We start from the raw sequence: 21,039 nt of genomic DNA on the forward strand, positions 1-21,039 counted from the left end.
TTCAAACTTTACAGAAGAGCCAACCCAAATCTAGCCAGATTTGTGGCCATAGGGAAGTTTGCTTGATTTCATTAAGCATGGCTTGTGTTCTCCCTCTCTCCCCTAATGCTCATACAAACTTGCAAAATCAAGAATTAGAGAAGCAGACTCTTCCCCCAAATCAAATATTTTCCCTAGCTCTGTCCCTCTTAGATCTTAGGAGTCCAAAGGCAGTTCTGACTGTGTCACCTAGGGGCGTATTCTCTGTTACTCTCTCCTCCTGTGTCCCCACAGCACACGATATATACCATTGTAGCACTTCCCCCAAACCAAATCAAACGAAACCATACCAAACCAAACCAAACCAAACCGTAGAACCACCTCCATAGGGTTTCCACGGCTGTAAATCATTATGGAAGAAGACTGCTACATCTTTCTCCTGTGCAGAGGCTGGTAGGTTCAAACCACCGACCTTTCAGTTAGCAGCCAAGTGCTTTAATTTCTGTGCCACCAGGGCTCCTCGGTGTGGCACTTACAACACTGCATTACAACTGTTTCTTCACTTAATTGTGTCTAGCACTTAGAAATGTGGGCTCCTTGAGGGCAGAAGTGGCGTCTGATTCATTTCCATATCCCTAGCATCTACCATGGGGCCTGGCCCATAGTCTTAACAGTTTTTTCTTGAATTAAACTATTTTGGCCCTGAGCCATCCTAGCTGCCATTTGTTCTGCAACAGGCAGTCAAGGACAGCCAGGGAGCACTAGGCAAACCTTATCCATTGTGGGGAGGGCTCTGAATGAGCTGTTTTTACTGTTCCTTCCACCCCCTCTCATTGCTCTTATCTACCCTTTCAGGTTGCCTACAGTTTATGCAAAGAAAGGTCTTAAACATAGTGGAGGATTTTTCTGTGACTTTTCTAGTTTTTTTCAACTGGGGCTGATGGCTTTGTCATTTTACTCAGCCTTTATATAGTACAGTCAAATCTGATTAATTGAGGCTAACTTGGGGGAAGGCCAGTCGAAATTATAGATAGAAAAGAAATGCAATTTTATTACTTTCAAGTTCATAGAGTGAGAAGTAGACTAACAAAGCCCTTGCCAGGATGTTTTGCCAAGTAGAAGTCCTTGGACCTGCTTTAATGAATAAATAAGAATGATGTGCAATTAACATATTTATTGTTTGTAAATTGCTTCTAAAGTGCCTAAAAACAATTTATTCTCTTAAGTAGTTTAAACACTTCCCATGTAATCTTGTTTATACCATAATTTGCCCAGCAAACCTTTTTAAAAATAGATACAGTAGCTTGGCTCTGTCTGGATGATCACCAAATATGAAGTAGTGATTTTTGAACTGTAAAGGTATGACTCCACTGCGGTGGAGCAAGTAAGCCTGAAACGGATGCTCTGAGGAAGTGGGCAGAGTGGATTCTTCCTTTCGTACTTAGTTGTTGTTAGTCACAGAAGCAGGGGGTTTAGAGTTAGTTGCTCAGTCCTATTTAAAGGGAACAAAACAAAACAAAATGAACAGATAAACAAAACAAAACAAAACAAAAAAAACCACACTCTCTTACCAGGAAGCAATACTTGGCATCATTCTAGCCCGCTCAGTGCTCTAAAGCCAGAGAATTTCTACTGAGGCAGTAAAAATGAGAAAATTTACCTTTTGGATAATTTCACTATGATCAAACAATCCCCAGTGGGCAAAACTAATAGAAGATACTGTATTTTGATTGCAGTTTATCTCAAGCAATTATAGATGAGCAATTTAAGTGGCAACAAAGCAAGTCATTTGCTAGAATGAGGCCGTATTTCACAGAGCTTTATCATTCCACATTCTTCGGATCATTCAGCTAAAGGCAGTCTGTTTCCTTGGATGGATCGTGCATCCTTTTTCTACAGTACATTTACAATTACCTTTCTTAATGATAGGGTATTGATTGACACGAAGTGATTTACAAACATCATTTGCATGAAATTCAACTGACAGAAATTTAGTTGGCAGAACTTATAGCAGTAGGCTTTCCTCTTTGGGGACTTCTTAGCAGAACTAACAGGAAGGAGCTGGGCTAGTGGAGAAGAATGAGCCTTGGCCTGGGTGTCAGAAGAGCTTAGCTCTAAACCCATGCCTGCTTCTAATAACCAGCTGTGTTGCTTAGTGGTAGATATGAGGTTCTCTGGGCCCATCTCCTTCTCTTCAAAATTTTACAGGTATATGTGTATGAGTGGGTGGGTGTGATTACATCATTCCTAGGGTCTTAATGCTGTGTGGATCTATGATTCTGTGATACTTCGGAGCCCAAAAGAGGATTTTTCAAAGCCTGCATTGGACAGCATAGCATTGTTAGGTTGCACTAATGATTTCAAGAACCTTTGCAAATGACCACATGTGGCAGTAAAGGAAGTGAAGACTCTCATGATCTGAAGAAATAATTAATATTGTATAAAAAGATGCATTTTTTATTTATGAAGGATAGATCTCTGAGGGGACTATAGATTGAAAGCAAAAACAGGATATCAGCTTCCATTTCCTACTGTCTTTAGACTGAGTGGAGAGTCCCCTGGTCTGGGAAGCAGGAGCCTTAGGCTCTTGCTCTGGCTCTGCGAATGACTGGTTATTAGATCTTGGATTCAAAAACTCCCTGGGTGTCAGTTTTTCTATCTGTTAAAAAGTTACAATAATACCCATGTCCCTGGGTGGCACAAATGGTTAAGCGCTGAACTATTAACTGAAAGATTGGCAGTTCAAACTCGCCCAGAGATACCTTCAAAGACAGGCCTGGCGATCTGCTTTTGAAAGATCACAACCTTGAAAACCCTATGGATCAGGTCTACTCTCTGCACACATGGGGTTGCTATGAATTGGAATCGACTTGACAGCAATTAACATCAACAACAGCTTCTTAAGATGATTGAGGTTATTGAAAGAGAGCATAGGTCAAGGGTCTGTGAAAGACAATTGCCATGCCAATGCAAGAAGCTATTCAAGAAAATAATTTTAAAAATGACATCATCGAGATATGCAGTCCTACAGGTGTTCTCATTATGTTAGATTGTAAAACACCGTCTTTGAAGGTGTGGTTTGTGTCATGTACCACACCATGTGTATTACACACTGGCATCTTAATGTTAATAAAAATATGGAATTCTAAGGCATCCCTGGGTGGTGCAAATGGTTAATGACCTTAGCTGCTAACCTAAAGGTCAAGGGTTCGAGTTTACCCTTAGGCTCCTGGTAAGAAAGACTTGGCTATCTACTTCCAAAAAATCAGCCATTGAAAAGCCAATGTAGCATAGTTCTACTCTGACACACATAGGGTCACCATGAGTCAGAATTGACTAGATGGCAACTAGTTATATGATATTCAACCTAGTGAAAACAAAATGACTAGTCCCTGGATAGTACAATGTTACTAACTGAATGCTAACTGAAAGGTTGGAGGTTTGAATCTACCCAGAGGTCCCTCAGAAGAAAGGCCTGGCAATCTACTTATGAAAAATCAGCCATTGAAAACCCTATGGAGCAGAGTTCTACTCTGACACACATGGGGTTGGTGTAAGTCAGAGTCAACTCGGTGGCAACTGGTTGGTTAGTTTAACTTCTTAGAGCTATAAATGATATACTGGATGAATGGAAGAGATGGGAAAAGAGGGATGGGGAGACAGAAAGTTAATTTATTTTTAACATAATACAGTCCTCCCTACTGTCTAAATTATTGAGAAATGTCGAAACAAATACAGTCTAGGAAGCTCAGCAGACTTTCTTCAAAGAGCTTTGGAAACCTTACATTTCTAATTCAGTCTATGAAAGAGATAGGTGAGATATCCTTATCTCATAGACAGATAAAACATCAGCTGTTATTCACTTAATAAACAGTGGGTGAGTACCTGCTCTGTGCCAGGCATAGTGATTGGTTCTGAAGATGTGATCCTTGCCCTTAAGGAGTTCCCAGACTAGTGGGGATGACAGATAAATAAGCAATGCAATGTGTTATGTAATGTGATAGAGGTAAATAGACTCCTTTTATTTCCTTAGGTTACCGAGTGTGTTGCATTTCAGAACTGGAGAATCTTGAGTCACAGTCAGAAAGTTTTTCCCTAAGGCAGTGCTGTCCAATAGAACTTTCTGTGATGATGGCAATGTTCTCTATCTGCACTGTCCAGTATGGTAGCCATCAGCCATATGTGTTTATCGAGTGCCTGAAATATGGCTAATGTAATTGAGAGGCTGAGTTTTTAATTTGATTTAATTTTTGTTAATATAAATTTAAATAGCTACATATAGCTAGTGGCTGCAGTATTGGGCGGCACAGTTCTAAGTAATGGTAGGATAGGCCCACGGTCATGCTTCAAGGCAATCCTGAACTGAAATCTCTATATTTGCTTTGGATTTAGAAGGCCCTGGTCAAGCTGACCCAGTCCTTTAACCCTGTTTTGCCATCCACGTACTACACTAATCTTTGAATGGCTCATTTCCAGCTGACAGCTTTGAATTATGCATGCTAATATGCTTTACTTAACCCTGGGATGAGGGTTTTTTTTTTTTAAAGAGATTCTGTGACAGTTCAGTCATAACAGAGGAAGGAAATGGGGCGAAGGAAAACTAGTTCATAAAGGCTTAAAAAATGTCTCAAATCTTGTCTTTCACATAATTTCAGGTGGTATGAGATCATTTTAACTCTCTTTAAGCTGAGTTCTCACTCTCTGTCATACACACACACATGCACACACACACACACACACACACACACTCCAGGTATGGTATCTGTTGTAAAAGGTTGGGCTCCTTCTATTACTATTGAATCAGCAATTAGAGAAGTTGTGTGTGTGTGTGTGTGTATATATATTTCAGCCAAAGGCAAGACTGTTTACCACATTATTCCTTTTTCTGATAGAACAGATAAGAGGAGAATGAGATAAAATATCCTGGTAGGGAACCTCAGAAAAACAACAACAACAAAAAAAACTATTGATAATATTCAACAGGAGTTTGGTTGGAAATAGAATTAAGTGTTCCAGGGAAGTCAGGTTTATGAGCTGCCATTTGTCTGGTGATTCACAGCTTTAGAAAATACCTGTATATACATTATTGTATTTGATCCTAATAACAACCCTGTAAGGTAGTTAGGGTAGATATTATTTCCATTTTATTGATTTAAAAACTGAGGGTCAGAAAGGTTCAGTGATTTCTACAAGGTCACACAGCTAGTAACAACTTTTTTCTATTTTCATCTGGACCAAAACGCGTTGCCGTTGAGTCGATTCTGACTCGTAGCGACTCCATAGGACAGAGTAGAACTGTCCCATAGGGTTTTCAAGGCTGTAATCTTTACGGACGCAGACTGCTACATCTTTCTTCCGTGGAGCGGCTGGTAGGTTCAAACCACAGACCTTTTGCTTAGCAGCTGAATGCTTAACCACTGAGAACCAGGACTCCTTTTTCATCCGGAAGTCTCTGTTTTTGGAGGGCTTCTGGGACTTTTCTTTTACTACTATTCTGTGATCTTTTTCTAAGCTTATGCTGTTATTGCCGTCGAGTCAATTCTGACTCATGGCGACCCCTGTGTGCGTCACAATAGAACTACACTCCATAGGGTTTTCAAGGCTGTGACCTTTCTGAAGCAGATCACCAGATCTGTCTTCCGAGGCATCTCTGGGTGCGTTCTAACTGCCAACCTTTCAGCTAGTAGTTGAGCACTTAACCGTTTGTGCCACCCAGGGACTCCTCTAAGCTTATAACCATCTACAAAAGTAAGCACCAGGGTGACTGTCTGTTCTAACTGAAGCTGTGTTTACCAGGAAGAAGCATGTGAAAATATCTAGGCACAGAGATACATCACTCTTCCCCTCACCAAAATCATATATAATATATGTGTTTGTATGTATAGTGGCAAAAAATGTTTCTTTGTTACCAAGTAGACACAAGTATTGAGCAGACTAGGATGAGTGGGGAGTGGATGTGCCACTTTCCTTTGAGAGAGGAATGTGTGCATATGTAAGAGTGAATGAAGAAAGAGATGCCCAAGAGTACCTGAAAGACTGATCAGGAGAGAGCTGGGGAGGAAGGAAACTGAGAACAGCGTGGGGAGAAGAAGGCAGAAATCAACTGTTCAGGGAGAGGGGTATGGCTGCATGGTGCATGGTGCTATGTTTCTGACAGTGTTAATTTTTTTTTTTTGACAGTCAAGTTGGAATTGTTCCTGGTTTTTGCTATGGGGAGTCTGATGGTAGAGGTGTTCTCCCTCATTATTTCCTAATCTTCCTGCAGAAAGATACTGCTCTAGTTGTGTTCACTGTCCTTGAACCTGTCATGGTTAAGCAGGCTAGGGTACTTTTTGCTCCCAAATAGTTTACCCAGTCAGCCAGTCCTAATTACTTCCATTTCATTGCATTTTCCAGAATTCTAATGAGTTGTGGCCCCATCGTGTGAGCACAGGACCTGGAGTGAGGAATCTCAAATTTTAGTTGCAGATGTGACATTGCCTTTCTCTAGCACAGGGCAAGTCTCTTAACCTATTTTGTACAGCTGTTCATGGGGTTAGTATTATATACATTTTTAGCTCATAATGGTAGCAGAAGAACTAACTAGTTCGTGTTTGTTAAAAGGCTTTGAGGAAAAGAAAGGACAAGTTTTTGTGTATTGTGTCCATTTTCAAATGCACATTCTTCTTTCAGGGTGGTATTAACTGAAGGCACCTGCTCCATTAGTCATTAAACACCTCACAGAAATTTTGCTGGCTGGATGAGAACCCTAATTCTTAAATATTGTGCTATGACTTCTGTAGAAAATGTAGCTACCCTTCAGCCCCAGTTTTCAACTTGGGTGTCTGTTTTCCGCCCATTTAAAAATATTCCTCTCTCTTATTGTTTCTCTAAGGTTTAATCATTCTTCTTTGCCCCGAAATCCTCTTTGTTTACTGTTACTGGTGTAAAAAGACTATTGCGTTTCGGCTGCGGGGGGCGGAGGGGGGGCCGAATGATCCCTATTTAACATTCTGGAATTCTTTGTGATAAAAAGTGCCAGATAAATGCAAGGTGCTTTAGGAATTGTTGTTCTCTTGGTGCATTGCATAAATACCTCACAGATTTTGAATACTCTGACAGTTTGAAGCTGCTGATAATATTAGCCACTTTGCGAGGTGTAATTATGGCTTTACTGTGCATAGCTGCCAGCGCTCTTATGTCAGATAGTAGCCTTTTGATTAATCTCTATTTTCAAATCAGGTCAAACCCTAACCTCCCGCTCCCCCCCACCCCGACCAGATAAAATGAGAAGGCCTGCTATGATTTGGAAAAAAGACAGGTAGGGGATTTTAGAGAATGAGCAAACATTTCCATTACTTCCTCGAATTCCTCTTCCTTTTGCTTCTCATTTATGGTTTGAGAAGTGAAGCCGAAGTGTAAACTGTTTTGCCTCCCAAAATACTGATTTGCCACAATGCTCGTTTAAATTGCTAGAAACTGGAGGTTTTCTTTTTTTTTTACTGTGGGTTTTCTTCAGTGACTAATAATTTCAACAGAAACAAATCTCTTTTATATAAACTACAATTATAATGTGAGGCTTGCCAGCGTTATGTAACCACAGAGTCTGATTTTGAGAAATGTTTATTGTGCCTCATTAAATTTGAAATTAGTACTTAAAAGGTCAGAAATAAATAATCTGTTTATATTTTTGTGACAATATAAGTGGCTGATTTTGTGTGCACATCCTTGACTCTGCTTATTCCCATAAACTGAGACACCACTCAGTTTGCCATGGCAGTCATTGAAATACCTGCACCAAAAGAGAACTGTGCAGGTTTTCCTCGACCACAAACAAGAAAATTATTTATTATACTGTGTCTAGAAAACATCAATATTAGAAGCTCATGCGTTTAGTATTTCTCAGATGGTATATTACTTGATTATTTCTTGTCTGCATGATTGCATATTAGAGGCTTGAGCAACAAGCTGGTACAAGGGAAATGAATTTAGAAAGATACGCCATAGGCCGTTAACTCCACTCTTAATTAAGCTTGTGGAGGCCACTGAGTTTTAAGTGATGTTTAATATAAATAATGGAATTGGGGTTGGAACTGGATTTGGGGGTGTTGTTTTGGCCCACAGGCACAAGGCCACCAAATATTTTGAAAGTCTTTTCAGCTGACAAAACTTGCTCAATAGAAATTGCACTCTGCAGGCAGTCAGGGCACCGCAGCGGCTAAGTAGCCTAGAACTGAGGCATCAATAAAATAGAATTTATCAGCAAGGAATGAACCAGCTCAAGTTCTTCGAGTGCTGGACCTGCTCTGAGCCAGAGGGCCTCAAAGACAGGCTTGATTCAGGAGAGCTCATACCGTGGATCCCTGGAGCCTTGCTTGTAGGAGGTATTATGTGGGTTTCTTATTGCCAGTTGGAGCAGCTTTACCAAATCGTAGCTGCTGAAATTGGAGCCACTCATAAATCATTGCTAGTCCTCTTAGGTCACATTCTAAACATCGTTACCTCTAAAAGACAGTTGAAATGATCACCAAGTTTCCAGGAAAGAAAGTGACTCATTCCTGGATCCCTTGGGCTATGTGACTGGGCCCTCCAGCTGGGTCTGGAGAACTATCTCCGGATAAAAACAAAACCCCAACCAAACCCAGTGCCGTCGAGTCGGTGTGTGCCAAACTTTTTTCTTGTCTAACTAGTAGACTATATCCTCCTGATCCATTCACGGGAAATAGCCAAGAAAGTCATTCTGAGAAAAATAGGTATGAAGCAGGCTAATCACTTTCCTGATGTTGTTATCTTGTGCTTGCTTTCCATCTCAGTAGTAGGTAATGCCAAAAACAGAGGTGGGTTTTTATCTTTTTCTTCTTCTTGTCCTTATTGTTGTGGCATGCTCTATCTGAGCCAGTGTTTAATGTGGCTGTAGCACTTAACCTGTTTGTTTTCTTGGCTGTTTAAGGGGACATAACGGTTGGCACTTGCTTGTAAAGTGCTTTGATATTTGAGGATGAAAGGCCCTCTATGCTTGCAAAATAGCTTTAATGTGTTGTAGTTACATTTTTGGGGATGGTGGTTTGACTCCAGGACTTGTTTCCACTGGCAAATGTCGATAGCTATTTACTCTTCAGGTGGATTTTATTTATGTGGGATGAGATAGTCTAACTTGTCTGACTGGAGCTACCAATTTACTTACTCTTAAAGCACTTTTATTCACACCAAGGTCTTGTTGATTTTGAATGGGGTGAATTTTGCACTGGGCAAATCTTCTGCAAAAACCTCTCTAAAATATTAAAAAGCAAAGATGAAACTTTGATGACTAAAGTGCGCCTGACCCAAGTCATGGTATTTTCAGTCCCCTCATATACATGTGAAAGCTGGACCTGAAAAAGGAAGACTGAAGAAAAATTGAAGCATTCAAATTGTGGTGTTGGCTAAGAATATTAAATATACCATGGACTTGGGCAGATTATCCAATAGGCAAGGTAAGCGCAGTGCTTACCTTGCTTACCAGATCATCTGTAGTAAACAATTTCACATGGTTTTTACCACATCAAAGAAACTGAAATTGTTCACTGTAGATTAGTAAGTAAGCACAAGAAAGCCTATGCTTACCTTGTTTACTAGGTCATCTGCCCCTGTTAAAAAAAAAAAATTAGGGATCATAAATTTGATTTTGTAGGAAGGTGCTGTGGGGTTGGGAGAGAGAGAGATGCCAGCCATACCTACAAGCAGACTCTTTGGTGTGGTGAAAAAAAAAGTGGAGTTATTCACTACAGATGGTCTGGTAAGCAAGGTATGCACCGTGTTTGCTTTGCCTATGGGATAATTCGCCCCTGCACAGACTGACAGAAGAACAAACAAATCTTGGAGGAAGTATAGCCAGAATGCTTCTTAGAAGCGAGGAAGATGAGACTTTGTCTCACTGACTTTGGACACGTCATGAGGAGAGATCAATTGCTGGAGAAAGACATCATGTCTGGTAAAGTAGAGGGGCAGAGAAAACAAGGGAAATCCCCTGTAAGATGGATTGACTGGTGTCTGCAGCAATGGGCTCAAACATAGCAACGATTGTGAGGATGGCACAGTACCGGGCAACATTTAGTTCTGTTATACATAAGGTTGCTATGAGTCACAGTAGACTCAACAGCACCGAATAACAACAACAACAATGTAGACTAGACATTAACTGGTTCTTGAGAGTTTTCATAAGCAGATACTACTTTATAGTGTACTATGCCCCACAAAGGACTTAGAAAACAGTCCAAGGGCCTTATTCAAAAGGCTGTGTTCACCTGTTAAGATGGTATGTTCCTCAACCTGGTCTTTCAGCAGGTTTATTTATTTATTTTTTTTGCCTCTGAAGTGCATGAATTCCTGCAGACAGTTACTAGGTTTCTCAGCGAAGCCTTTGTAGTGAAATTTACCACTGGGTTTTTCTTCTAAAGGCACAGCTTGGACCCAATCAAAGATGAGGGCAGAGAAAAGTGCTTGGCCTAGGCCATCTTTGCCACCTCTAGGTAGGCCGATCACATCAATGGCCTCAATGAAACTTTAGGAGTGGTAATGAAAAGCTTCCTAGAGGGGAACTCTTTCAACTTGACTTATTGGATATTAACCACATAGCTTGGGTTTCCTGTTGATAGCCTGGAAAGCCAGTAGAGTTCTAGAGTCTTTTTCTACATGTAGAAAAGTAGCTGCCATACTGTCATTCTGTGACTCAGAGATCTACAATCTAATGAAACCTTATCACAGAAATGTTATTTACCTTGGTGTGGATGAGCTATCATGTGTCACCAATGCCATTCCTAGAGATGGGGTAGGACTGGTGGATTTAAATGGGCAGAAAGTACCTAACTATGTCATCTTATCCCTGGAAGGTATAGACAGACTATTGTGTGATAGTTGAGAGTGATAGGAACAGTGGTGTTTCAGTGGTAGAATTCTTACCTTCCGTGAAGGAGACCTGGGTCAATGCACCTCAAGCGCAGCCACCACCCACCCATCGCTGGAGGTTTGTTTGTTGCTGTGATGCTGAAAAGGTTTCAGTGGAGCTTCCAGACTAAGACAGACTAGGAAGAAAGGGCTGGTGATCTACTTCCAAAAAATCAACCAGCGAAAACCCTATGTATCACAATGATCTGATTTCATTATGCATGGGGTCACTGTGTATCAGGGGCTAATTTCATTGCAGCTAACAATAATAACAGCTGGGAGTGAAGACAGAGGACAAATTGTAATTACAGAAAACAGTGTGCAGAATGGGTGCACGCTGAAGAGATAGGAGGACTAGCCTGGCCTAATAGAATTGGTCATATGCTTTAATTGTGACACCTAGCTTCATTCTTAATGTCTTTCATCTATTTTCTGGTCATTAATTGATGCATTGCATGAATAATTGCTCAATGTCCAGCATTTTGGCAAATGGCATGTTGTTGTTAGTTGCCGAGGAGTCACTCCAACTCGTGGCTACCCTATGTATAATAGAATAAAATGTTGTCCAGTCCTGTGCCATCTTCATGATCACTGATATGTTTGAGTCCATTGTTGTGGCTATTGGGTCAGTTCATCTCATTGAGAGTTTACCTCATTCGTGTCCTTTTCTAGCAATTTGTCTTCCCTGATGACACGTCCAAAGTAAATGAGACAAAGTCTTACCATCCCTGGATTTAAGGAACATTGTGGTTGCAGTTCTTCTAAGACTAACTTGTTCGTTTGTCTTTTGACGGTCCACGGTATATTTAGCATTCTTTGCCAACACCACAGTTCGAATGCATAAGTTCTTCTTCACTACCCAGTTATTCAAATGGCATAGGGGCCTCAAAGAGAGCTTCCAGTCCAGTTGGGAGATGAACTGACATACTACGCACAAAATAATCATAGAACCTGAGGGAGTGCATATTTACATTGTACAGTCTGCATACAAAATGTTGGGAAAATGCTAAGCAATATGGGATGATCAGTGATGGAGATATATTAGAAATGAGGTTGGCTAGGTATAGGGGAAGTAGAGGACTTGTATTTGATGAATCCTCAGCTAAGGATTTAATTTAGATTTAATGCTACATGCAACCAAGAGCCACTGTAGGGTCCTGAAAAGAGAAATGATGTGATAAAAATAGTGAGGAAGAACATTCAGATAGCAGTTTGCAGAATGGGCTGGAGCAAAAGGAAAATGGAGACAAGGAAACTGTGGCACAAGGTGTTGAAGCTATGGAAAAGGAGCAGAAGGGATAGATACATGTGTCATTCTAAGAACCTCAAGAATTTTATAACCTATTTGATAGGAAGGGAAGGGTTCCTGCATTTATAACATGGATGATATATATATGACAAATATGAGGGCCTTCACACCCTTCTTTGTGAACCACCTACCTTTGTCAAGCATTAGGTTGCTATTTAGTTCTATAAAATAGCTGAATAATTCTCAAAGTTGCACTCTACAGGTCTGTGTACAAGTACAGGCATATATCTGCAGGTAGGTATATGTCAAGCTCTTTTTGTGTATTTCTCTTGTTTCCTGAATGGCTGACATTTTGACTATCCCTGGTCTATTAGTTTGTGACCTCTTTGAGGACACAGGTGTGTCTTCATCTCTTTTTTCATCCTCTGTGAGGAATACAGGGTTGTCACATCTTTAGTGACTGAGTGGATGAATGAATAAAAGCTACCTTGTTTTAGAATCCTGGAAGTTTTGGAGCTTGAAAGGAACATTGGGATCATTTGGGTTATTCTCCTCATTTTATACACGGATAAATGAAGGCTTTAAAAGGGAGTTAAGGAGCCTTAGTGGCGCAATGGTTAAGTGCTCGGCTACTAACGGAAAGGTTGGCAGTTTGAACCCACCAGCTGCTCTGTGGGAGGATGATGTGGCAGTCTGCTTCTTTAGAGATTTACAGCATCGGAAACCTTATGGGGCAGGCCTATTCTGTCCTATAGGGTCGTATGAGTCAGAATAGACTTGATGGCAGTGGGTTTGATTTTTTGTTTTATCAGAGAGTCCATACATGGGAATGGAATGCAGGTCTTACCACCATACTACATTGCTTGCTGTCATTAAACTGTGTGTGTTTGTGTGTGTGTGGGGGGGGTATGTGTGTGTGTGCATGTGTGTGTGTGTGCATAAGAGAGAGGGAGAATTAGGGCTGGAGGTGTGTGGAGAGCATATGCCAGATAATAGGTGTGGTTAGTAGGAGCTTACTCAGATTATTTTCTAGTTCAGAGTAATACGAGCTTTCTAGTGATGGGAACTCGAGGGATAGCACCTCTTTTCCATCTTTACCATGCTTCAGCTGCTGCTGTCTGGATGGATGAGTCTTTGAATACACATTCTAGCTGGAGGCATGTTGGCTTTATTTTTATATAAAATTTACATTTTCATTTTTATGTGTCGGGTATAGGAAGAAGAAAAAGCCATTTGTCAATTCATTTCCAAAAAACACTTTTGTGAGGAGATGAGCACTTGAACATCTAAAACAGCAGCTACTTTTAGAAAAGGTTATGGACCTTTTCATTGTTGATCGATAGGCACAATTAGCATTCTTGGAAGTCAGCAGTTAAGAGAAAATAACCAGTATTTTAAAATCACTTCGCCATGCGTCTTACGTGGGATTCTAGTCACCCTATTTGTATTGCTAAAATGACTATTAAGAGTTAAATATTAAAAAAAAAATAACAGATTGCAGTTATAATGCATTTCAGCTTGATGAGGCTTTAAAAGTATGATTTAAAATGGCTGTTCATTTTCAAATGAAAACCGTAAAGTTTGGGGAATCTCTGTTTCAATCCCAGAGTCTGTAACCTTTTTTTAATTTGGTGTGGTGACCTGGGGATTTGTGTCACTGAGCAAAGATTCTAATCCTGGATACTTGCATTTATTGGGCTTCTTTTTCCTCAGGGTTGAAGTCTTTCCTGGTGATAAATGCGGTGCTGAAAGAGCCGCAGTCACTCTTCCAGAGACTAGGGCACCATTCAGTGAACTATAAAAGTAATGCAGAATGACAATTAAAGTAGGGCATTCTCTGGTACCTTCGGGGCCTGACAAAGTGGAAGTATTCAACTTCTGATGTGTTAAACTTATTAACATGCAGACATAATGACACATCACCCACCCAGAAGTCTCACTGGAAACCTCACATGTCCAGAAGGGAACTGAGGACAGGAAAGAAGTTGTAAGCAAAGACAACTCCTGAGCAGATAAAAACAAACAAACAAACAAACAAACAAACAAACAAAAACCAAAACATTGCACCAAAGTCCATATATGAAAGATCGTGTCATTTTCCTCTTAGGACAACATCTCAGCTCTCTACCTAGAACTTATTAACTCTTATTTTCTAGACTATTCTAACAATATTTATCTAGTTTTCAAAAACACAGTAGATTTGGAAGCATCAGACTCAAAATGGAAGGGGAGCTGCTTTGGGTATATGAGCAGCACTGAGAAGTAACAGCTGAGTGATAAAAAGTTGGTGAGGGACATAAAGTAAAAGTTAAAGACAAAAACTCAAAAGCACAGTGCTCTGAGGGTCCATTGAGTATGCAGGCCAAGTGTGCATAGTATAATAATTTACGTTCAAAGAGATGATCCTAAGTAAGCAATAAGAGATTAAATTATACCTTTTATAATCTATTTTATGGACGGGAACTGTACGATACATTTTATAAACAAGGCAGAATAGTTGGAGTTTTACATCAAGGTTTTAGTACTTCAGGGGAAAACTCAGCTATCCAGAATTATGTATGCTCTGAGGGTTTCAGAAAATCAAGATTTCATTAAACCTAGACCAAATGAGAAGCCTGCTCTTAGTGAATTCTCAAATAAAGACTTCTAGGCAGAGAAAGGATTTGAGAGAAATACATTAAATGATAAGAAAGTGATTCTTATTTACCTTTGAGACTGAAAATAAAAGTTTGCCCTAGACTCATTTTTTTTTTTAATGTCAAAATTCGGGTTTTCAGGAACAAATGTTGTTCTTGTCTCTTTGCTGTGTTCCTGTGTTAACCTGGCTGTCTCATTAGAGATAGGGACATTTCCTAGTGAAATTAATGTGACATTTAGAGAAAAATTTCCCTCTCAAATGTTTCATGTTATTTGCCATTTAGAGTGCTTAGAGAGGGGATTGGAATAATGTCAAGCAAATTTTTGATTAAATAAGGCTAACCATGAGCCAATACTTTCATGCAAAAAAGAAAATCTCCTTTATTATTGTTTTAAAAAGTATATTTCTGCTGAGGTTCTTTACCCTATACTGACAAGATCTTGGCAGATAATCTGACAAGAGGGGTGCCATCTTCTAAACACCTGGGCTTGCCTTAAAAAACACAGCACATCAGGTCAAAGTCTGTCACCAGGCTTTTGCTCAGGACAGTTATTCTTCACCTTGGATGTACATTAGAATTACCTGAGAAGCTTTTTAAAAATACCAATGCCTGGGCCCCACTCTAGGCCAGTTACCTCAGAATCTCTTGGAGTGGGGGCCTTGGCATTAATATTTTTAAAAATAAAATTCCTCAGGTGATTCCAATGTGCAGTCAAGACTGAGAACCACTGGCTTAGTGTATGCAAACTATTCATTACCAAGAGATTATTTCCTGCTCACTCTCTGCTTCACCTGAAGTATGAAGATATTTGCTCTTTCAGTGCACAGGGGTTGAGTTTGACCACACACCTTGAACCAGTACAAGCTAGAAAACTTGATGTTGGTATATATAGACCCAAATATAATTGGCTATCTATGGTCAGTTAGCTCAGTTGTTTGGAATGTAGTCCTCATGAAGCCAGAATCATGCATTCCCTCCAATTAGAATAAATTCTGTTGCATAGGTTGTTCCCATAACTGCAACCAAGCTGCTTCACAAAGAGACCTGAGACCGATTACAAAGGCAAAAGAGAATGAATGAATCAGCAGGGCCTCATTCACTATGGGAAAATTAGTTCTAGGAACCTGCCTCATTGACTAGTGCTTCTAATTGCTTAGAATGCCGCATGGACCATCTGCCCATTGTGGTTTGACAGGGTTTGGGGAATGGAATATTTACATTTGAAGGCTTGGGCCTACAAGAATGGGTGGTTTATTCTTTGAGAAGAAAAGAAAGGAAAAAAAAAAAAAGGAGAGAGAAAGAAGTATAGAAAGGGGATAAGCCTCAATGATTCTCTCCTACCTACCGTGGCAGATCATGTCAGACACATCTGCCCGGGGTTCACTGAACTGTATCCCAGAGAGAGTGACTTTGTCTTCTTTTAATTTAGTAACTGTGAATGCAAATCCTCATGGTGAGATATATTTACTCCATTTGGGCTAAGGAGTAGTACGGTCATCAGGGATAAAATTTGTATGGTTTTGCTTATGGGCCCTAACATGTAGTTCTGGCACCACAGAGCTCCATATTTGATACGCAGTGCACACAGGTTGGGCCATCCTCGTAAGCGAAATTACTTAAAATATTCTACTTCAAAACTGACTTCTTTAACATGACAGTAGCCTGGGATGTTGCTCTTGCTTTTCCTGCAAAATCAGTACCCTCTCGATTTCCTTTTGTAATCTGTGTGTCTATCTACTTTCTTGAAAAAATGATTTGGTAAATTTGGAGGCTGAGCTGGAAAAGGGACTACTGTTTTGTTGCCTGAATGAGGTCAAACTCCTGATCCTACTTGGGGTTTCATGTTCTGCTGAAAGCAGGGTGTAAGGATTGCTACCTGAGCTGTGATGAATGCAGTTGAAATTCTCTTTTGGACTCATATTGTATTATACCTACTTTGTAGAGGAGGAAACGGAAGCACACAGAAGTTAAGTAATTTGCCCAAGATTTTACAAGGAAACTAATAATTGAACTGTGCTGAGTGCTTAACTAGTTCCATACTTGAACAGGATAGCATGCTCTTATGGGAGGCCTGGCAGGCTTCTACCTGTTAAATTAGATCTCACACTGAATATCATAGAAGAGTACATTTAACCAACATCATTTTTGCCTTTAACATTGATACAACAACTAAATGATTGGTAGTTGACTGACAGATTGCTTGATTCATTGATAACCTCTACCGGCAAACACTTAGAATGTATTCCCAGCACAGTTTTAAGTTTGCCTCTTCCTCCTATGGTTGTTTGCAACAATGTCAACATTCATTTTCTTATGAACAAATTAGAAACGAACTGACCCATTTGATTTTTACTCTCCCAATCCATTCATCCCAAAAGCACCAATAATTAGTTGTGGTTTACATTAAAGGGGATTTTACCTCCTAGATAAAAGCAGTTGTGAGTGGACATTACAGGCCTATCTTCAAATAAGGGGTATGGGGGGTATGATGATGCCTGGGTAAGTGTAGGACAATGTTGGGATTTGGTTTACTCCCCAATCTTCTCTCCTACTTTCTCCTACCATCCCCACCACTCCCGTCCCCACCTACTCTAGGTACTTAGTTTCCCTACCCTGACTGCTGGCTGTTTGGAGCCCATGTGGTGGCTAGATCTGATATTACCTGTCCTGTTTGCTCCTCTACCAAACTGTGAGCTCCTTGAGAACAAGGGCTGCATCCCTGATTTCTAAGAGCCTAGTTAGTACAGTTAAGGAAACCCTGGTGGCATAGTGGTTAAGTGCTACTGCAGCTAACCAAAAGGTCAGCAGTTCAAATCCACCAGGTGCTCCTTGGCAACCCTATGAGGCAGTTCTGCTCTGTCCTAGAGGGTTACTATCAGTCAGAATTGACTTGATGGCAACAGGTTAGTACAGTTAATGTCTGAGATGTAGTTGTCTGAAAGAATTAGAAAATGGCGAACCAGACAAGGAATCTGCTATATTGTTTGTTAGGAAACTCTTGTGTTTCCTTTTCTAAGTATCCTCAGCTGAAGTGATTTCAGGGGCCCCTAAAGAGTGGTGGAAATTTCTGGTACAATGGCAGGAGGCAGAAGGAGATGTCCTTGGATATTTTTAGTTGATACAAAAGTTCAAAGAGAGTAGTTTTGGTGTAAGACCCACTTTACTAGGACATTGATTTACTTCAGTATAGACTTTTCCCAGGGTTCCACCCCTTCTAAGGCTGTCTTCCTCCAATCCGCCCAACGAGGTGCTCCTAAGATGTTTTCCCATCCCTTTTATCTGGCAGGTATTCTGCATTTGCTTTTGTAAAGCCTTTATTCAGGCAATCTGCTGTAACCAGATTAGACACTGGTGTTTTAATGATAGAAGCTGAGACAGGGGTTTGCTTGAAGCTTTGTGTTTCACATGAAAGGCTTTGGGACCCCCTGTGTACTGCCCTTCACCTCTGTTTCAGGGATAATACTTGTTTGCTTTTATATCTGTGATAAAACAAAGACCTTTCTGTATAACCATTGCTGAGCAAAATGTCTTAAAACCAGGGCTTCGAATCAGTTCTAAATGGTTCCGTTATGGCCAACGGAAACAAGGCAAGCTTTGAACCAGTTCGAAGTGGTTCAGTCATGGCCCACTGAGAAAGGAGGGGAGCTTATGTGTTGCATATTAACCAAATCTCTTGTGGTTTGGCTTTTGACCTAAGTAGGAAACAGGCAGCAGTGCCCGCTCAAAGATAGCAGGAGACTGTGCCACTTTGAATGTGTGTCGCTCTCCACAGCCCTGCCAATAATCCCATCTCCCGCATCAGGGGAAACTAATTTTTGGGAGATTGGATTATGGGGAGATGGGATTATTGGCAGGACTGTGGAGAGCGACACATATTCAAAGTGGTGAGGTCAGCCACCATCTCTGAGCAGGGCACAGCTGCCTGTTTCCAACTTGGATCAAAAGCCCAAGCGCAAGAGGTTTGGTTGCTTTGCAACTCATGCTGCCCTTGTTTCAGTCAGCCCTGACTGAACCGCTTCAAATAGGTTTGAAGCCCTGCCTTGTTTCCACTGGCCATGACTGAACAGTTTAGAACTGCTTAGAAGCCCTGCTTAAAATAAAGGGAAGTGCAGAGTTTAAATTCACAGTGGGAGATTACCTTGCTTGTATTTCCATATCTATGGAATAAATATTTCAACATGTTAATTACCTACTACTAGTAAAAATACCTTTGAACTTCCAGTCAAGTCGATGGGTACAGAATTGTGTCCACTGGGGAATGGGAAGCAATTAGTTTCTGTAAAGATTGGGGGTCATGTTGTATCTTCTTCATGAGCGGTTGCATGGTCAGTAGCCAGCCATATTCTGGGGAATGTTTGTGTCAAGTCCATCTTGGTCTGTAGATGAGAGATGTCTCCACAGAGTCCCCAGGGCCCCAAGGAGGTGGTAAGCATTCCTCTGGCTGTTGCCCTACGATGGCCTTGGTTTCCAATTCATTAATTACTTCTTGCCCAGTTCAAAAATTCCCCCTAAGTAGCACAGTTTGACTCTTCTCATGAACCATCTATGTAACTTTTTAAATCTTTTTTTTTCTCCCATTTTAGACTGAAAACTATTCTTTTGACTCCAACTACGTGAACAGCCGAGCCCATTTAATCAAAAGGTATGTTGGTTTGCTTGCCTTTTTTCTACAGCTTGCATCTTTTGTATCCACTTCTCCACTTTGTTGCGTCACTAAATTTAATATAAAAAGGAAATTAGATTACAATTTTTAAACCATGCCTTTTTCAGATTTTAAAATGAATAACTTCTGCTTATTGTAGAAATTTTGGAAAATTCAAAGAAAGGATAAAAAACTAAATAAAAATTGCTGGTAATCTCATCATCCAAAGGCAATAGTTGTTGGCATTTTATCAGATTTCTCTACATCAAAATGGATGTATAGACACTCACATTTAAAAACAAACTGGGATCATGTTAAAATATGGTTTTGTGTGATGATTTAGAAATCTAATATTAGAAAATACTTTTAAAAATCTTGTTGGTGTAAAAATTCTTGTTGCTCTTCACTTTATTTAAATGGAGCTTTTAAAAAATTTTTTTTTCATGTGGAATTTCCAGTGAGTTTCATGATTGCTGTTACTTTGACAACTTTGAAATCATTTTAAGGGTATTTTAATGACAGATAAACTAATACCTTATCTTTTTAAATACTGTATAGATGAGGGAGGGAAAGAAAAGATATTTGCCTGATTCAATACTTCTTAAAATATTTAAGGGTAATTCAAATGAAACATTCAAAGTTGAGATTTGTGTGATTGAACGGCCATAAGTCAGCTATGCACAGAGCCACAATGTATGTGAGTACAGAGCTGAAGACTCCTAAGGAAGATTCCAGTCTGGGCACTAAAGCAGGCTAATGAAGGGCAGGACAAGAGGCTCAGAAATACCTCTAAGAAGGGAGAGCTAAGCAAAGCAGAGAGCTTCCCATGCAGAAAAACCAGTACTGACCACTCAGATAATGCCTTTATTACTACTTCATGTAAATAGCTTCTTGAATGGTCCAGTGGTTATTCTGCAGCTAAAATTGAACTTCCGAGTGTGTTTGTTAAAATAATAGAAATGAAATAGAGAGGCAAGCAGGTTATATTACAGCTTCAGTATAGGAGGCCTGAAAATTCTATTATTTTGCTGGCTTTCATCCCATGAATTTATATCATCAGAAGAATACGATCCAAGGTAAAAACTAGCTTGTTGTGCAGGCAACTTTAATCCATATCTAATTTAATTTACTATGCTGAAGTAGCCCCTGAAAACATGCTAGCTTTATCTGTGTTGGTCTGGGATTGCTTATGACCTTAAGTGATGATCGTTAATCATCTGAAAACAGATATCCCAGTATTACCAGTCATTGAGTAGTTGTGAATTTTTTTGAGAGGTTGAAAGCAATCCATTTTGGATATTTTTCTTGGCCCACGTAATTAAAGCAAAAGTGAGGAATTCAAAATTATCCAACTAATTTGGCTTAGGAGGAAAAAAAAAACTCTTTACATGCACTGATTAGAGTGACTTTGCAGCAGAAATCTGTTTTGTTGTTTCCTTCATTAGTATGGTTATTTTCAAAAATCCTTTAAAACAAACAAACAAACTTCTGGTAAAAACAGTGACTTGCTTTATCCTCATAAGTCCCTTTGGCCAGCTCTGGGTACCTGGAAATTCTATGGCCAACTTAAATTGATAGCATGAGCCTGATTTTCGTAGCCTGGCTGAAAGCTGAAACTCCCATGGACC

General features: G+C 40.1%; 1 protein-coding gene across 5 annotated transcripts in view; it reads left to right on the plus strand.

Annotated features, from left to right (window-relative positions):
* The window catches only part of PCDH19 (protocadherin 19), a 115,459-nt gene that overhangs the window by 40,960 nt on the left and 53,460 nt on the right, over window positions 1-21,039 (plus strand). For all 5 annotated transcript variants that reach the window (XM_049871962.1, XM_049871959.1, XM_049871963.1 and 2 more), the window contains one exon: window positions 19,353-19,411. In XM_049871962.1, coding sequence (XP_049727919.1) covers window positions 19,353-19,411 — 59 coding nt within the window. The remainder of the gene's footprint in view (window positions 1-19,352; window positions 19,412-21,039) is intronic.

The sequence above is a fragment of the Elephas maximus genome, chromosome X (assembly GCF_024166365.1).
Source record: "Elephas maximus indicus isolate mEleMax1 chromosome X, mEleMax1 primary haplotype, whole genome shotgun sequence".
NCBI lineage: Eukaryota > Metazoa > Chordata > Mammalia > Proboscidea > Elephantidae > Elephas > Elephas maximus.